The 19,038-nt window shown below is 35.5% G+C and overlaps 1 protein-coding gene across 8 annotated transcripts in view; it reads left to right on the top strand.

Moving 5' to 3' along the window:
• The window catches only part of DZIP3 (DAZ interacting zinc finger protein 3), a 115,109-nt gene that overhangs the window by 53,516 nt on the left and 42,555 nt on the right, over nucleotides 1–19,038 (top strand). For all 8 annotated transcript variants that reach the window (XR_005019704.1, XM_036850589.1, XM_036850583.1 and 5 more), the window contains 3 exons: nucleotides 1,769–1,801; nucleotides 2,881–3,050; nucleotides 3,833–3,877. Coding sequence is in view for 7 of the 8 variants with exons in the window: in XM_036850589.1 (XP_036706484.1) it covers nucleotides 1,769–1,801; nucleotides 2,881–3,050; nucleotides 3,833–3,877 (248 nt within the window). In the remaining variant the exon portion in view is untranslated. The remainder of the gene's footprint in view (nucleotides 1–1,768; nucleotides 1,802–2,880; nucleotides 3,051–3,832; nucleotides 3,878–19,038) is intronic.

Here is a 19,038-nt window from a genome sequence, read left to right as displayed (position 1 = left end):
GGAGATTCAGTGAGCTCATATTCTTGAGAGAATATCCTCATCAAGAAGCTAATAGAAATTACAGTGCTAGAGATGTTTCCAGAATACTATGGGAAATTCTAGCCTAAGAGAATCCAAAAAGGCTTTCTGGAGATATAATATCTAAGGAGTTCTTAAATGACATGTAAAAGTTAGCCAAGTGAAGAAGATGGAGAAGGATGTTTCAGAAGGAAACAAGAGCAAAGGTACAGAAACATAAAAATATATTATAGTACAAGGAACTAAAAAGTTTGGCAATACTGAGATTAAAGTAGGGGAGAGTTCATAGAATACATTGAAGAGGATTTCTCTTGCCATGTTGAGGAATTTGTGTTTTCAAAAAGGAATTGTTGAATATTTTTAAGTAGAGGAGTTTTATCACTTCTACAAAATTAAGGATGCCTAAAACCATGAAATACAGGTACTGAGTATTTCAAGAATGCCCTTTTAGACACCATGAGTGTATGTTTCTCCTTTCTATCAGAACCTTGACTTTTGTTTAAAAGTTTGGTCATAGGTAATTTTAAAAATCAGATAACATTTATGCAAGGTCTAAGGTTGTCTAAGGTTGGCGGTGGCCATTCCCAAATATTATTTGTTGTTATGGGGAAGACTTCAAACCTCCTCCCCACATTCCAGGATAGCTTCTCAGCTGTCATGGTGGAAAGCCATGTCAACATCACTGAAACCCTTGCTGTGTTATTCTAGGTGAATTTTCCTGGTCCCAAGTTATTAGTCATACTACCTGGTGAGCAACTGATGATCACACTGATGCTATTTAAATGTATAACTTTCCAAGTTTCTAGTAATTGTTGACCTGGTCCAGATTTTCTTCAGCAATAATTGCTAGGCCCCAATCCCACTCCTTTTGCTAAGGCTCTGGGATTCCATTGTGTTTTCCTACTTAACCTTTAAGAGCTTTCTTTGAAGATAAAAGAAGAGAATGCTGAGTTTGATGCTATAAGAAAGTTAGGCAAGCACCCTTGACTTGTAAATTGGCTTATAAATTGGAGGCTTTTCTTTTTTACATTTACTCTATTAAGATTTTGAATGACAAAAACTTATGAGAATAAAAATATTTGGGAAAGTGAGTTGAGCAATAAATTCAAGGTATTTCAAACAATTTTCACTCTGAAAGTCTAACGAGCTTATTGCTCAAGTCCCTTTAATAGAGGCTTTCCTAGTATCTTATATGTCTTCCCTAGTAGTTACTACAGTTTTGGATTTCATTTGTATATCTGATTATTTGATTAATATCCATTGTCCCCACTAAATCTCTTTGACGGTTATCTTTTTTCTCACCATTCAAACTCTAGAGCCTAACACAGCCTGATATATCATAGGTGCTTAATAAATATTAATGGGCAAGGAGAGAGAGTGCTCCTCAGGATTTTGCTTAAAAAAAGGCTCAAACTTTCAATGGAGGTTTGCTTCATGATTGACTATTACTTCATGACCTTAGACTGTAAACTGTAAAAATTTGCTTCTTGGTTTAAAGTGCTTGTGTTCTAGGCATTATCTATTATGAACTATCTTTTTTTTAAACCTTTCTTTCTCTAAACATGGGTTTATAACCTTTATGTTATAATCTAATTATGCCTTGTTTAAACTGGATTCGTGAGTGAAGCTGGTTATTTTTAGTTATAATATTTATTGGTGCAGTGTAAAAAATCTTCTGGTTTTTCTTAGTCTGATACTTGTTGGTTACATTTGCAATTATATATCTAAATTTTTTCTATATGTATCATAGGAATTGCTCTACAGTCAATAACGGGCAGTCAACGTAAGTATGTTTAAAAACCAAATGCCTAAGTGACCTTTCAACCCAGGATAGCTAAGGGGCACCTATAGATTTTTACTCGGTCAGATAAACTGTATGATAAACTGTAATTGTTTGTTATAAGCTCGGAAAATTATATGGTCAGATTACTACTGGTCAGCTGAATCTAGTATGAGCCTTTATTCTGCCTTTGTCTTAATGCATGTGCCCTAGGGTTTACCCTAACAGAGTATTTTAACTTTTGACACACAGGGCACTTCAACAGGCAAAAATGTCTACCTGCTTGCTCTGCCTGCTCATATATGCTACTGTTTAGCTTATGTAACTTTTATCTGGTTAACTATCCATTGTTAAGCTATATACTTTTCTGCCAGGTGGTGAGTTGCTAATTTTTTAATTTCTATTTATGTACTGTTGGTGTTTTTAAAATGGAATTCAAATTCTGCAATTAAAATTACACTTAAGAAAATAACACCATGGGTTTTGTTTGGAGTAAAATTATACTTAAGAAAGTAACCCAATGGGTTTTGTTTGGACCATCTGTGACCAGTCAAATGAAGTCCACAAGTTTAGATATTGAATCTCTGGAGCAGTATCAAGGATCATGGTATCAAATAAGTCACATAATTGGGGGCTGATACCCTTTAACAACCTTTGATTATAAAAAAGAAGAAAAAAGGGAAAAAAAATACATCTAGCTTTTCTTCTCTTCTTTATGTTTCAGACTTATGCCCTAAAATAATGCTAGTTGCAATATTTAATAAGGTCAATGTCAGGATACTCAAAAACTTAGTATTTAGAATTGACTTAAGTTCTACATTATCTATATCTATAGTCTGCTTAAGATAACAGTCAAGTATCTTAGCATTTGAGTTTATATTGATTGGTTTCAGGCTAGTATATGTACCTGTTATTTGGTCATTGATAAATGGGCATTTTTTTTTCATTTAGTATTTGAACAGAGTAAGATGTCTTCTATTTCTGGGGTGGTGTTATGGGGGGGAGTAAGTATATTTAAGATAGTGATAAGAGGCTAAAATTATATGCATCCAGACTTTGAGTGTTTTGGTTTTAATATTTAGGTATTGAAATAGAAGAGTTACAAAATGAAGAAGAAGAACTAAGTCCACCTCTTATGGAGTACAATATAAATGTGAAATCAATCCCTGAAATACAGTTAGCAGAAATGAATAAAGATGGGGCATCGATACCCAGTGAATCTTCAACAGAATCTATTAAAGATCTCCAGGAAGTATAAGTGCTCATTAATATTTGAATTAGAAGAACTTAATCAAGGCTTATAGTTTGTTGCATGTGCTATTCTTAAAGCCTCCCAGACAATCTTAGTTTATATTTATCATAGTGTTTACACAGAGCTTTGATTGGAATGGTTCTTTTCCCAATACTTTCTTCCATAATCTTTCCTGCCTTAACCATATATTTTGGCAGCATTTATTGAACACTTATTATGTGCCTGGCACATGTTTCTTCATCGTGAGTGGTGGAATGGATGTGGGAGGTTAACAGAAAGTAGAAGAAAGCATAGTGGGGAATAGAAGGAGAGAGAAAGGAAGAGAAAACAGGGATATTTCAGTGCTATTTACACAGAGGTAGAATTAAAACCATCCAGGATGTATTTCTTTACAGATAAGTGGTAACAGATATTACGTAGTCACTAAATTCTTCCTAGGCTTAATTTTTCATCTAATGGACCTGAATATGTTGATTTTTTTTAAGGTGCCTTCCTTCTCTGTTAGTCATGCATGCACGTGTGCAAGTGAGGACCTCTGAGCTCTTTTCAGTAGCCTACTTATTGACATTATATGTTGTTCCTTTATACATCAGTGATTTCTCAAGCAGAAGACTGAGATTAAAATTAAGATGAAAATAATTTTCCATAGCATCTAGAAGGAAAGTATGATCTATATTAGAAAATAAAAGATCCCAGTGGTTAGAGGAAATACATTTTGTAAAATAATCCATTGTGCAGTTTGAATTGCATATTAAACAAATGATTTATTTCTTACCTATCAGGTTAAGAGTAAACCAAAGAAAAAGAAAAAGACCAAGAATAAAAAGGTAAGAGATAATAGAGGAATGTCTGATTATGAACACTTAGGTTTAATACATGGTTTTACTATTAGTTAGAACTTAAAATTAGTCCAAGTAGACATGTAGCACAAATGACTTATAAATGTTCATAGCTTATTGAATATATGATTATAGAGAAGTCTATGTAAGATTCTGAAAATGATTTAAACTTACAGTATGCCCTACTTTACTTCCCTAAATCGTAATTTATACATTTAAATATATAAGTAAAGAAACTGAATTAGTCACTTGGACATTTCACTAATTTCAGTGTACCACTCTCATTTTAAAAAATGCCTACTCTGTTTTAAACACAGCTTCTTTTCATATTTTTACAGATAAGTTCAGAAACATTTTTCAAAACCTAAGAAATCTTGATTTTCTCCTTTGTGTCTAACACTCTGCCAACAATGCAATAATGTACAAAAATGGTACAAATCCAAGAAGCTTCTTTATGCCTCTTCCTGTTATTTTAGAGTTGTAAAATGAACAAGTTATGATCTGTAGCGCAGTTTTAGCAAGAAGTCTCTTAATAGCTTGAAAAATTACAAGAGAAAGTCAAGAGTTTTTTTTATTGGCTTAATTCTTTAAAGTTAAGACTTTATTATTTTAGAGCAATTTTTTTGGTTTAGAGCAAAATTGAGAGGAAGATACAGAGATTTCCCATATACCTCCTGCCCCAACACATGCACAGCCTCTTCAACCAAAATTCCCCAGCAGAGTGGTACATTTGTTACAATTGAGGGACCTAAACTGGTATATCATAATTATCCAAAGTCCATACTTTACATTTTGGTTCACTCTTGTTGTTGTACATTCCTATGGATTTGGACTCAAGATAATTTTTTTATTAAGCATATAGCTAACAGCTATGCTATGTAAGCTTTACTGTGAAAAATATGTTATTTTCTGGCTTGAAACATATATTTAAAGTCTAGATTATATTCTAAACTGAGTGAGAATATTTGCCCAACTACAATCTGGTAAGTTCATGTTATTAGTCATTTGGAAGTATACACAAACTTTAGTCATAAATGAAATTTTACACAATGAAAGTAAATTTACAAAATACTTATTGAGGTACAGAACAAAATAAAGATTATTTTATACTCTGATCAGTAAAATGTCAATATAATTTTCATATTTATCAAAAGTTATTTTGAAAATTAATTTTTTAAAATAAATTGTTTTTAAAAGACATGAGTATGAATATTTTTTCTTACTTTTAGACCATTCATATATAATAAAACACAACCTGATTCATTAGTTTAGCTGCTATTTTTTATTTTTGCCAAAACATTGGTAAGTTCCAGGTCTAATACTGCATAAGGCTGACCAAGTAAATCTACAGCTATTAGACCACAAATCTAAGCTCCAAGGGTTACAGTGTGTCTCTTCCTTACTTCCAAAAGATTAAAATATGGTAATACTTGGATTCTCAATTTTAGCTAAATGGAAAGCCCCACTTCTATGTCAAATTGAAATTAAACAGGGAATAAACATAAGCAGAAATAATGTAAATGCTACTTAAAATTTATACACTAGTAATATTAAAAATTTCTTATTAAAGTCAGCAACTATCTAGGAATTTTTTTGTTTTTTTTAAGCATCCTAAGTTTACTTTCAATTTATTTTATTAAAAAAACTGAGATACTTTGAAAATAAACTAATTTGATATCAAGATAAAATTTCAGCATCAGAAGAGAGATCTTGTATCTTATATCTTTTATCGAAATTTTGAAGTATAAACCTAAAAAATGCTGAAAATTTTTCATATGACTATTTCATATACAATAGTCCTAGTCATATACTCAATTACTGTTATAGAAGCAAAGAATTGTCTAGTATAATGTAAGCAACCAATTATAAAAAGCTGAGTCAATCAAATTCTCTTATCAAGAGTTCTCCTCATGAAAAATTCTAGCATATAGAAGTTTGTTAGTGTTATACAGAGTGACTATAAAGTCCTTATGTGTGAAATTATGTCCTCTGTTAATTATTTGATTTTCAGCCTGTCTACCTAACAATAGTTGAGGTCCTAAAAACAACTATCAGGGATTCTCTGGATGAAGATGATGATAAAATAAAATTTGTGTAGCAAATAGAGAGGACAATAAGATAACTTCTACCTCTTCTAACTAGTATGTATAGAGGTATAAATAACTCTTTTGAGAGTTCATTAGTTCTTTCTTCCCAATTCCATTCCCTACTCAGAGGGACTGAGGGTTAGGAATAGAAAAGGAAGGTAAAGCAGATAGCAGAAGAATAGAATGCTTTGTGATTGAAGCCTTGGGGAAAAAAGAAATATGGCAGGAAATAAATCAAGCTCTTCAAAGTGGATGTCACCTCTAAAGGGAAGTTGCTGAGATGCACGTAAGACAGGCATGAAGTTGTCCTGGAAAGAGCTTAAAAGGAGTTTTAGAAATACAGGTATCTCCCGCTTTTCAAAATTCACTTTACGCCACTTCGTTTTTATGAAAGACCTGCATTAGTATCTGTTTGTGCTAACCAAAAGAAATCTGAAGAGGATTTTTGCTTATACAAAAAAAAGGTACAGACTAACCTCATTTTATTGCACTTTGCTTTTTTGCACTTTGCAGATACTGTATTTTTTACAAATTGAAGGTTTGTGGCAACCCTGCATCAAGCAAGTTGGCACCATTTTTCCAACAGCATTTGCTCACTTTGTGTTTCTGTGTCGCATTTTGGTAATTCTCACAACATTTCAAACTTTTTCATTATTATTATTTTATTATGGTGATCGGTGATCAGTGATCTTTTTTTTTAGGTATAGTTGATTTACAATATTATATTAGTTTTGAGTATACAACATAGTGTTTCAAAATTTTTACTGATTATACTCCATTCAAAGTTATTATAAAATATTGGCTATATTCCCTGTGCTGTACAATATATCCTTTTAGTTTATTTATTTTATACATAGTAGTTTGTACATCTTAATCCTCTACCCCTATAATGTCCCTCCCCGCTTCCCTCTCCCCATTGGTAACCACTAGTTTGTCCTCTATATCTTTGAGTCTGTTTCTGTTTTGTTATATTTATTCATTTGTTTTATTTTTTAAATTCCAAATATAAGTGATAGCATATAGCATTTGTCTTTCTCTGTCTGACTTATTTCACTAATCATAATACTCTCTAGGTCCATCCATGTTGTTGCAAATGGTAAAATTTCATTCTCTTATATGGCTAAGTAGTATTCCATTATGTATATATACCATATTTTCTTTACTCATTCATCTGTTGATGGACACTTAGGTTACTTCCATATCTTGGCTATCATAAATAATGCTGCTATGAACATTGTGGTGCATGTATCTTTTCAAATTAGTGTTTTTATTTTCTCTGGCTGTACACTCAGGAGTGGAATTGCTGGATCATGTGGTAGTTGTATTTTTGGTTTCTTGAGCAACCTCCGTACTGTTTTCCATAGTGGCTGCACCAATTTCCATTCCTACCAAAGGTGTACGGTGTTCCTTTTCTCCACATCCTTGCTGACATTTGTTATTTGTGGTCTTTTTGATTATAGCCATTTTGACACATGTGAGGTGATATCTCATTGTGGTTTTGATTTGCATTTCTCTGATGATTTGCAATGTTGAGCATCTTTTCATGTACCTGTTGGCCATCTGTCTGTATGTCTTATGAAGAAAAATGTCTATTCAGGTCTTCTGTTCATTATTTAATCAGATTGTTTGGGGTTTTTTTGTTTTTTTTTTTTAATATTGAGTTGTATGAACTGTCTGTTTTGGATATTAACCCAGTTTTGGTCATATAATTTGCAAATATTTTCTCCCATTCAGTAGGTTATCTTTTCATTTTGTTGATGGTTTCCTTTGCTGTGCAAAAGCTTTTAAATTTAATTAGGTCCCATTTGTTAATTTTTGCTTTTCTTTCCTTTGCCTTAGGAGACAGATCCAAAAAAAATATTGTTACAATTTATGTCAAAGAGTGCTGTGCCTATGTGTTTTTCTAGGGGTTTTATAGTTTCTGGTCCTAAATTTAAGTCTTTAATCCATTTTGAGTTTATTTTTGTATATGGGGTGAGAAAATGTTCTAATTTCAGTCTTTTACATGTAGCTGTTCAGTTGTTCCAGCACTACTTATTGAAGAGAATGTCTTTTCCCCATTGCATATTCTTTTTTTTTTTTTTTTTTGCTGAGTTTAAGATAAATGTTTATTCAAAGCAAGGTATATTTAATTTTTAAAACTTCCTCTAAAGTTAAAAAAAATTATGAAAATCACGAAAAGGCATACATTTTTAAAGCTATAGTCTTGTAAATATATGCAAGCCTGTTTTCAGGTGGTATAACAGTCATTTTAAACAAAAAAATCAGAAAATATCACCTCCGAAACAAAAAACCAAGTCTTCACCCCCTTTTTTTTTTTCTTTTTTATTAACATTTTATTATTATTATTATTATTTTTTACACACACACACTGTATTTTATTTTTACAAGAGATAAATAGACTGACACCAAGCATTGTACATGGATGACCGCAACAAAAGCAACAATGATTGCCATTACCAAACATGAAACACACTCATACTATGTCATAATATTGACATTCAGTCCAGTAATCCTCCACTGTAACAGCTCCTTTACTTTGCAGTGAAAATTGATTTGTATGTTCTTTGCCTCTGAGTCCTTGTGGGATTTTTTTTTTTTTTTAATTCAGACAAAGTCACAAAAATTATACTCATCATCATCAGTTCACTCAGTCCCATGTAATTAATTTTTTTTTTCATCTTGATCTTTTGTTAGCACTTTTATGAGTTCATCAGTTTTTCATTAGAGTTCTGAAAATGCTTATTCATTCAGTTCAGCAGTACAGTCAGTTATCAGAAACCTGTAATTGTCAGAGTCTTTTCCATGAATTTCTTGAAGATGAAACCCTTTTATAGGAACATATTTGCAAAAGCATCAGAGTACACCCAGAACTGTCTGTAAATGACAAAAGGCTTAAAAATGACCACGGTTAAAGATTTGATGAAAGTTCATAATAATGCAGTTGACAAGAAAATTAGTTATTTCTGAGATATACATTTTAAAGTAATAACTAGGATTATGACTTATAACATTATACCAGAACATATAAGATTTTTAGAAATTTCATGTAATGTCTGAAACATTTGTATTAACATATTTCCATACAAATAACCCAATGAAAGTTTAGTATTAGTTGTTTTGTTTGTTTGTTTTTTTATACTGCAGGTTCTTATTAGTCATCAATTTTATACACATCAGTGTATACATGTCAATCCCAATCGCCCAATTCATCACACCACCATCCCCACCCCACCGCAGTTTTCCCCCCTTGGTGTCCATATGTCTGTTCTCTACATCTGTGTCTCAACTTTGCATATCCCATTGCATATTCTTGCCTCCTTTGTCATAGATTACTTGATCATAAGTGTGTGGGTTTATTCATGGGTGGCTCTCTATTCTGTTCATTTGATCCATGTGTCTATTTCTGTGCCAGTACCATACTGTTTTGATTACTGTAGCTTTGTAGTACAGTCTGAAGTCAGGGAGCATGATACCTCCAGCTCTGTTTTTCTTTCTCAGGATTGTTTTGGCTATTCAGGGTCTTTGAATTTTCATACAAATTTTAGAATTATTTGTTTTAGTTCTGTGAAAAATGCCATTGGTATTTTGATAGGGATTGCATTGAATCTGTAACTTGCTTTGAGTAGTATGGTCATTTTAACAATAGTAATTCTTCCAATCTGTGAACATGGTATATCTACCCATCACTTTGTGTTACCTTCAATTTCTTTCATCAGTAGCTTTAGTTTTCCAAGTACAGGCCTTTTACCTCCGTGTATTTATTCCTAGGTATTTCATTCTTTTTGATGCAATGGTAAATGGGATTGTTTTCTCAATTTCTCTCTCTGATATTTCTTTGTTAGTGTACAGAAATGCAACAGATTTCTTTTTTTTTTTAATTTATTTATTTACTTATTTATTTTTGGCTGTGTTGGGTCTTCGTTTCTGTGCGAGGGCTTTCTCTAGTTGCGGCGAGCAGGGGCCACTCTTCATTGCGGTGCGCGGGCCTCTCACTATCGCGAACTCTCTTGTTGTGGAGCACAGGCTCCAGACGTGCAGGCTCAGTAGTTGTGGCTGACGGGCCCAGTTGCTCTGCGGCATGTGGGATCTTCCCAGACCAGGGCTCAAACCCGTGTCCCCTGCATTGGCAGGCAGATTCGCAACCACTGCACCACCAGGGAAGCCCTGCAACAGATTTCTGTATATTAATTTTGTATCCTGTGACTTTACTGAATTCACTGATAAGCTCTAGTAGTTTTCTAGTGGTGTTTTTAGGGTTTTCTATGTATAATATCATGTCATCTTCAAACAGTAACAGTTTTACTACCTCCCTTCCAATTTGTATTATTTTTATTTCTTTTTCTTGTCTGTGGCTAGGACTTCCAAAATTGCGTTGAGTAGAACTAGCAAGAGTGGGCATCATTGTCTTGTTCCTGACGCTTTCAGCTTTTCACCATTGAGTATGATGTTAGCTGTGGATTTATCATATATGGCCTTTATTTTGTTGAGGTATATTCCCTCTGTACCTACTTTGTGGAGAAATTTTATCATAAACAGATGTTGAGTTTTGTCAAAAGCTTTCTCTACATCTCTTGGGATGATCATATGATTTTTATTCTTCAGTTTATTAATGTGGTATATCACATTGATCGATTTGTGGATAGTGAACCATCTTTGTATCCCTGGGATAAATCCCACTTGAAGTGATCAGTGATCTTTGGTGTTACTATTGTAATTTATATATTTTGGGATTCCACAAACCATGCCCATATAAGGTGGCCACCTTAAAAGATAAATGTGTGTATTCTGACTGCTCCACCAACCAGCTGTTCCCTCATCTCTCTCCCTCCCCTTGGGTTTTCTTATTCCCTGAGATGCAACAATATTGAAAAAGACCAATTAATAACCCTACAAAGGCCTCTGAGTGTTCAAATGAAAGGAAGAGTTGCAGGTCTCTCACTTTGAATCAAAAGCTAGAAATGACCAACCTTAGAGAGGAAGTTATGTTGAAAGCTGGGATAGGCCAAAAGCTAGGCCTCTTGTGCCAAACAGTTAGCCAAGTTGTGAATGCAAAGGAAAAGTTCTTGAAGTAAATTAAAGAGCTACTCCAGTGAACACAGGAATGGTAAGGAAGTGAAACAGCCTTATTGCTGATAAGGAGAAAATTTCAGTATTCTGGATAGAAGATTAAACCAGCCACAACATTCCCTTCAACCAAAGCCTAATCTAGAACAAGGCCCTAACTCTCTTCAATTCTGTAAAGGCTGAGAGAGGTGAGGAAGCTGCAGAAGAAACGTTTGAAGCCAGCGGAGGTTGGTTCATGAGGTTTAAGGAAAGAAGGCATCTCCATAACTTCAGAGTACAAGGTGAAGCAACAAGCGCTGATGCAGAAGCTGCAGCAAGTTATCCAGAAGATCTAGCTAATATAATGAATGAAGGTGACTATACTAAACAACAGATTTTTCAATGTAGACAAAACAGCCTTCTATTGGAAGAAGATGCCATCTAGGGCTTTCATAGCTAAAGAGGAGAAGTAATACCTGGCTTCAAAACTCCAACACACAGGCTGACTCTCTTGTTAGGGACTAATGCAGCTAGTGATTTTAAGTTGAAGCCAGTGCTCATTTGCCATTCTGAAAATCCTAGGCTCCTTAAGAATTATGCTAGGGGCTTCCCTGGTGGCGCAGTGGTTGAGAGTCTGCCTGCCAATGCAGGGGACACGGGTTCAAGCCCTGGTCTGGGAGGATCCCGCATGCCGCGGAGCAGCTGGGCCCGTGAGCCACAATTACTGAGCCTGCGCGTCTGGAGAGGCCGCGATGATGAGAGGCCCCGCGCACCGCGATGAAGAGTGGCCCCCACTTGCCACAACTAGAGAAAGCCCTCGCACAGAAACGAAGACCCAACACAGCCATAAATAAATAAAATAGTGTTTAAATAAATAAAAATAAAAAGCCAGCTTGTATATCACCTGCTCTTTAAAAAAAAAAAAAAAAAAAAAAAGAATTATGCTAAATCAACTCTGTCTGTACTCCCGAAATAGAACAACAATGCCTGGATGACAACACATCTGTTTACAACATAGTTTACTAAATATATTAAGTCTACTGTTGAGACCTACTGCTCAGAAAGAAAGATTTCTGGATGTCGGTTCAAGATGGCGGACTAGAAGCACGTGTGCTCACTCCCTCTTTAGAGAGCACCAGAATCACAACTAACTGCTGAACAATCATCAACAGGAAGAACTAGAACTCACCAAAAAAGATACCCCACATCCAAAGACAAAGGAGAAGCTGCAATGAGACGGTAGGAAGGGCACAATCACAATAAAATCAAATCCCATAACCACTGGGTGGGTGACTCACAAACTGGAGAACAATTGTACCACAGAAGTCCACCCACTGGAGTGAAGGTTCCAAGCACCACGTCAGGCTTTCCAACCTGGGGGTCTGGCAATGGGAGGAGGAATTCGCAGAGAATCAGACTTTGAAGGCTAGCGGGATTTGACTGCAGGATTTTGACGGGACTAGGGGAAACAGAGACTCCACTCTTGGAGGGCACACACAAAGTAGTGTGCGCATAAGGACCCAGGGGGCAGGAGCAGTGACCCCATAGGAGGCTGAACCAGACCTACCTGCTACTGTTGGAGGGTCTCCTGCAGAGGCGGGGGATTGCTGTGGTTCACCACAGAGACAAGGACACTGGCAGCAGAAGTTCTGGAAAGTACTCCTTGGCATGAGCCCTCCTGGAGTCCACCATTAACCCCACCAAAGAGCCTGTAGCCTCCAGTGCTGGGTTGCCTCAGGCCAAACAACCAACAGGGAGGGAATTCAGCCCCACCCAGCAGCAGACAAGCAGATTAAAGTTTTACTGAGCTCAGCCCACCAGAACAACACCCAGCTCTACCCACCACCAGTCCCTCCCCTCAGGAAGCTTGCACAAGCCTCTTAGATAGCCACATCCACCAGAGGGCAGACAGCAGAAGCAAGAAGAACTACAGTCCTGCAGCCTGTGGAATGAAAACCACATTCACAGAAAGACAGACAGAATGAAAAGGCAGAGGGCTATGTACCAGATGAAGGAACAAGATAAAACCCCAGAAAAACAATTAAATGAAATGGAGATAGGCAACCTTCCAGAAAAAGAATTCACAATAATGATAGTGAAGATGATCCAGGAACTCAGAAAAAGAATGGAGGCAAAGATTGAGAAGATGCAAGAAATGTTTAACAAAGACCTACAAGAATTAACAAAAAAACACCTAGAAGAATTAACAAACAGACATGAACAATACAATAAATGAAATGAAAAAATACACTAGAACGAATCAGTAGCAGAATAACTGAGACAGAAGAACAGATAAGTGACCTGGAAGACAGAATGGAGGAATTCACTGCCACAGAAGAGAATAAAGAAAAATGAATGAAAAGAAATGAAGACAGCCTAAGAGACCTCTGGGACAACATTAAATGCAACAACATTTGCATTTTAGGGGTCCCAGAAGGAGAAGAGAGAGAGAAAGGACCCGAGAAAATATTTGAAGAGATTAGAGTCAAAAACTTCCCTAACATGGGAAACAAAATAGCCACCCAGGTCCAGGAAGCGCAGAGTCCCAGGCAGGATAAACCCAAGGAGAAACGTGCTGAGACACATAGTAATCAGATTGACAAAAATTAAAGACAAAGAAAAATTATTAAAAGCAACAAGGGAAAAACGACAAATAACATACAAGGGAACTCCCATAAGGTTAACAGCTGATTTCTCAGCAGAAACTCTACAAGCCAGAAGGGAGTGGCATGACATATTTAAAGTGATGAAAGGGAAGAAGCTGCAACCCAGATTACTCTACCTGGCAAGGATCTCATTCAGATTTGACAGAGAAATCAAAAGCTTCACAGACAAGCAAAAGCTGAGAGAATTCAGCACCACCAAACCAGCTCTACAACAAATGCTAAAGGAACTTCTCTAAGTGGGAGACACAAGAGAAGAAAAGGACCTACAAAAACAAACCCAAAACAATTAGGAAAGTGGTAATAGGAACATACATATTGATAATTACCTTAAACGTGAATGGATTAAATGCTCCAACCAAAAGACACAGGCTCGCTGAATGGATACAAAAACAAGACCCATATATGTGCTGTCTATAAGAGACCCACTTCAGACCTAGGACACATACAGACTGAAAGTGATGGGATGGAAAAAGATATTCAATGCAAATGGAAATCAAAAGAAAGCTGGAGTAGCAATACTCATATCACATAAAATAGACTTTAAAATAAAGAATGTTATAAGAGACAAGGAAGGACATTACATAATGATCAAGGGATCAATCCAAGAAGAAGATATAACAATTATAAATATATATGCACCCAACATAGGAGCACTTCAATACATAAGGCAAATACTAACAGCTATAAAAGGGGAAATCAACAGTAACACAATAATAGTGGGGGACTTTAACACCTCACACCAAAGGACAGATCATCCAGACAGAAAAATAACAAGGAAACACACGCTTTAAATGATACAATAGACCAGATACATTGAATTGATATTTATAGGACATTCCATCCGAAAACAGCAGATTATGCTTTCTTCACAAGTGCACACGAACGTACTCCAGGATAGATCACATCTTGGGTAACAAATCAAGCCTGGGTAAATTTAAGAAAATTGAAATGATATCAAAGCATCTTTTCTGACCACAACACTATGAGATTAGAAATAAATTACAGGGAGAAAAATGTAAAAAAAACCACAAACACATGGAGGCTAAACAATCCATTAATAAATAACCAAGAGATCACTGAAGAAATCAAAGAGGAAATTTAAAAATACCTAGAAACAAATGACAATGAAAACACAATGGCCCAAAACCTATGGGATAAAGCAAAAGCATTTCTAAGAGGGAAGTTTATAGCAATACAGTCCTACCTCAAGAAACAAGAAAAATCTCAAATAAACAACCTAACCTTACACCTAAAGCAATTAGAGAAAGAAGAACTAAAAAATCCCGAAGTTAGCAGAAGGAAAGAAATCATAAAGATCAGATCAGAAATAAATGAAAAAGAAATGATGGAAATGACAGCAAAGATCAATAAAACTAAAAGGTGGTTCTTTGAGAAGATAAACACAATTGATAAACCATTAGCCAGACTCATCAAGAAAAAAAGGAAGACTTAAATCAATAGAATTAGAAATGAAAAAGGAGAAGTAACAATGGACACTGCAGAAATACAAAGCATCATGAGAGATTACTACAAGCAACTATATGCCAACAAAATGGACAACCTGGAAGAAATGGACAAATTCATAGAAAAGCACAACCTTCCGAGACTGAACCAAGAAGAAATAGAAAATATAAACAGACCAATCACAAGCACTGAAATTGAAACTGTGATTAAAAATCTTACAACAAGCAAAAGCCCAGGACCAGATGGCTTCACAAGCCAATTCTATCAAACATTTAGAGAAGAGCTAACACCTATCCTTCTCAAACTCTTCCAAAATATAGCAGAGGGAGGAACACTCCCAAACTCATTCTACGAGGCCACCATCACCCTGATACCAAACCAGACAAAGATGTCACAAAGAAAGAAAACTACAGGCCAATATCACTGATGAACATAGACACAAAAATCCTCAACAAAATACTAGCGAACAGAGTCCAGCAGCTTATTAAAAGTTTCATACACCATAATCAAGTGGGGTTTATCCCAGGAAAGCAAGGATTCTTCAATATACACAAATCAATCAGTGTGATACAGCATATTAACCAATTGAAGGATAAAAACCATATGATCATCTCAAGAGATGTAGAAAAAGCTTGTGACAAAATTTAACATCCATTTATTATAAAAACCCTCCAGAAAGTAGGCATAGAGGGAACTTACCTCAACATAATAAAGGCCATATATGACAAACCCACAGCCAACATCATTCTCAATGGTGAAAAACTGAAACCATTTCCACTGAAATCAGGAACAAGACAAGGTTGCCACTCTCACCAGTATTATTCAACATAGTTTTGGAAGTTTTAGCCACAGCAATCGGAGATAAAAAAGAAATAAAAGGAATCCAAATCGGAAAAGAAGAAGTAAAGCTGTCACTATTTGCAGATGGCATGATACTATACATAGAGAATCCTAAAGATGTTACCAGAAAACTATTAGAGTTAATCAGAGAATTAGGTAAAGTAGCAGGATACAAAATTAATGCACAGAAATCTCTTGCACTCCTATACGCTAATGCTGAAAAATCTGAAAGAGAAATTAAGGAAACACTCCCATTTACCATTGCAACAAAAAGAATAAAATACCTAGGAATAAACCTACCTAAGGAGACAAAAGAACTGTATGCAGAAAACTACAAGACACTGATGAAAGAAATTAAAGATGATACAAATAGATCGAGAGATACACCATGTTCTTGGATTAGAAGAATCAACATTGTGAAAATGACTCTACTACCCAAAGCAATCTACAGATTCAATGCACTCCCTATCAATCTCCCAATGGCATTTTTAACAGAACTAGAACAAAAAAATCTTAAAATTTGTATGGAAACACAAAAGACCCCGAATAGCCAAAGCAATCTTGAGAAAGAAAAACGGAGCTGGACGAATCAGGCTCCCTGACTTCAGACTATACTACAAAGCTACAGTAATCAAGACAGTATGGTACTGGCACAAAAACAGAAATATAGATCAATGGAACAGGATAGAAAGCCCAGAGATAAACCCACACACATATGGTCACCTTATCTTTGATAAAGGAGGCAAGAATATACAGTGGAGAAAAGACAGCCTCTTCAATAAGTGATGCTGGGAAAACTGGACAGCTACATGTAAAAGAGTGAAATTAGAACACTCCCTAACACCATACACAAAAATAAACTCAAAATGGATTAAAGACCTAAATGTAAGGCCAGACACTATAAAACTCTTAGAGGAAAACATAGGCAGAACACTCTATGACATAAATCACAGCAAGATCCTTTTTGACCCACCTCCTAGAGAAATGGAAATAAAAACAAAAATAAACAAAAATGGACCTAATGAAACTTAAAAGCTTTTGCACAGCAAAGGAAACCATAAACAGGATAACCCTCAGAATGGGAGAAAATATTTGCCAACGAATCAACAGACAAAGGATTAATCTCCGAAATATATAAACAGCTCATGTAGCTCAATACTTAAAAAAAAAAAACCCAATCCAAAAATGGGCAGAAAACCTAAATACACATTTCTCCAAAGAAGACCTACAGATGGTCAAGAAACACATGAAAAGCTGCTCAACATCACTAGTTATTAGAGAAATGCAAATCAAAACTACAATGAGGTATCACCTCACACCAGTTAGGATGGCATCATCAGAAAATCTACAAACAACAAATGCTGGAGAGGGTGTGGAGAAAAGGGAACCCTCTTGCACTGTTGGTGGGAATGTAAATTGATGCAGCTGCTATGGAGAACAGTATGGAGGTTCCTTAAAAAACTAAAAATGGAATTACTGTATAACCCAGCAATCCCACTACTGGGCATATACCCAGAGAAAACCATAATTCAGAAAGACTCATGCACCCCAGTGTTCATTGCAGCACTATTTACAATAGCCAGGACATGGAAGCAACCTGAATGCCCATCGACAGACGAATGGATAAAGAAAATGTGGTACATATATACAATGGAATATTACTCAGCCATAAAAAGGAACGAAGTTGGGTCATTTGTAGAAATGTGGTTGGACCTAGAGACTGTCATACAGAGTGAAGTCAGAAAGAGAAAAACAAATATCATGTATTAATGCATATATGTGGAACCTAGAAAAATGGTACAGATGAACCGGTTTGCAGAGCAGAAATAGATACACAAATGTAGAGAACAAACGTATGGACACCTGAAGGGGGAAAGTGGGGGGTGGGTGGTGGTGAGATGAATTGGGAGATTGGGATTGACATATATACACTAATACATAAAAAATAGATAACTAATAAGAATCTACTGTATAAAAAATAAATAAAATAAATTCAAAAAAATAAAAGACAAAGATTTCTTTCAAAATATTACTGCTCATTGACAATGCATCTGCTCACCCAGGAACTCTGATGGAAATGTACAATGAGATTAATGTTGTTTTCATGCCTGCTAACACAGCACCCATTCTGCAGCCTGTGGATGAAGGAGTCACTTGGACTTTCTAGTCTTATTATTTAAGAAATACATTTTGTGAGGCTGCAGTTACCATAGATAGTGATTCCACTGATGGATTTGGGCAAAGTCAATTGAAAACATTCTGGAAAGGATTCACCTTTCTAGATGCCATTAAGAATATTCATAATTCATGGGAAGGGGTCAAAATATCAACAGTAACAGTAGTTTGGAAGAAGTTGATTACAGCCCTAATGGATGAAACTGAAGGATTTAAGATTTCAGTAGAGGAAGTAATTGCAGATGTGGTGAAAATAGCAAGAGAACTGGAAATAGAAGTGGAGCCTAAAGATGTTACTGAATTGCTGCAATCTCGTGATAAAATTTAATGGATGAAGAGCTGCTTCTTATAGATGAGCAAAGAAAGTAGTTTCTTGGATGGAATCTACTCCTGGTGACAGTGCTGTAACAACTGTTGAAATGACAACAAAGGATTAAAATATGACAGAAACTTAGTTGATAAAACAAGGGCAGGGTTTGAGAGAATTGACACCAATTTTGAAAGAAGTTCTACTGTGGGTAAAATGCTGTCAAACAGAGAAATCATTCGTAAAAGGAAGAGGCAATTAATGTGACAGACTTCACTGTGGCCTTATTTTAAGAAATTACCACAGCCATTTCAACTTTCAGCAACCATCACCCTGATTAGTCAGCAGCCATCAACATCAAGGCAAGACCATCTACCAAAGAAAAGACTACAGTTTGCTGAAGGCTTAGATGATGGTTAGCATTTTTTAGCAATAAAGTATTTTTAAATTAAGGTGTACACATTTTTTAAGACATAAGGCTATATTGCACACTTAATAGCCTGCAGTATAGTATAAACATACATGAACTGGGAAACCAAAAAATTCATGTGACTTGCTTTATTG

The sequence above is a fragment of the Balaenoptera musculus genome, chromosome 4, assembly GCF_009873245.2.
Source record: "Balaenoptera musculus isolate JJ_BM4_2016_0621 chromosome 4, mBalMus1.pri.v3, whole genome shotgun sequence".
Classification (NCBI taxonomy): Eukaryota; Metazoa; Chordata; class Mammalia; order Artiodactyla; family Balaenopteridae; genus Balaenoptera; species Balaenoptera musculus.
The sequence above is the reverse complement of the archived record's forward strand: the minus strand, read 5'-3'. Positions and strand labels throughout refer to the sequence as shown.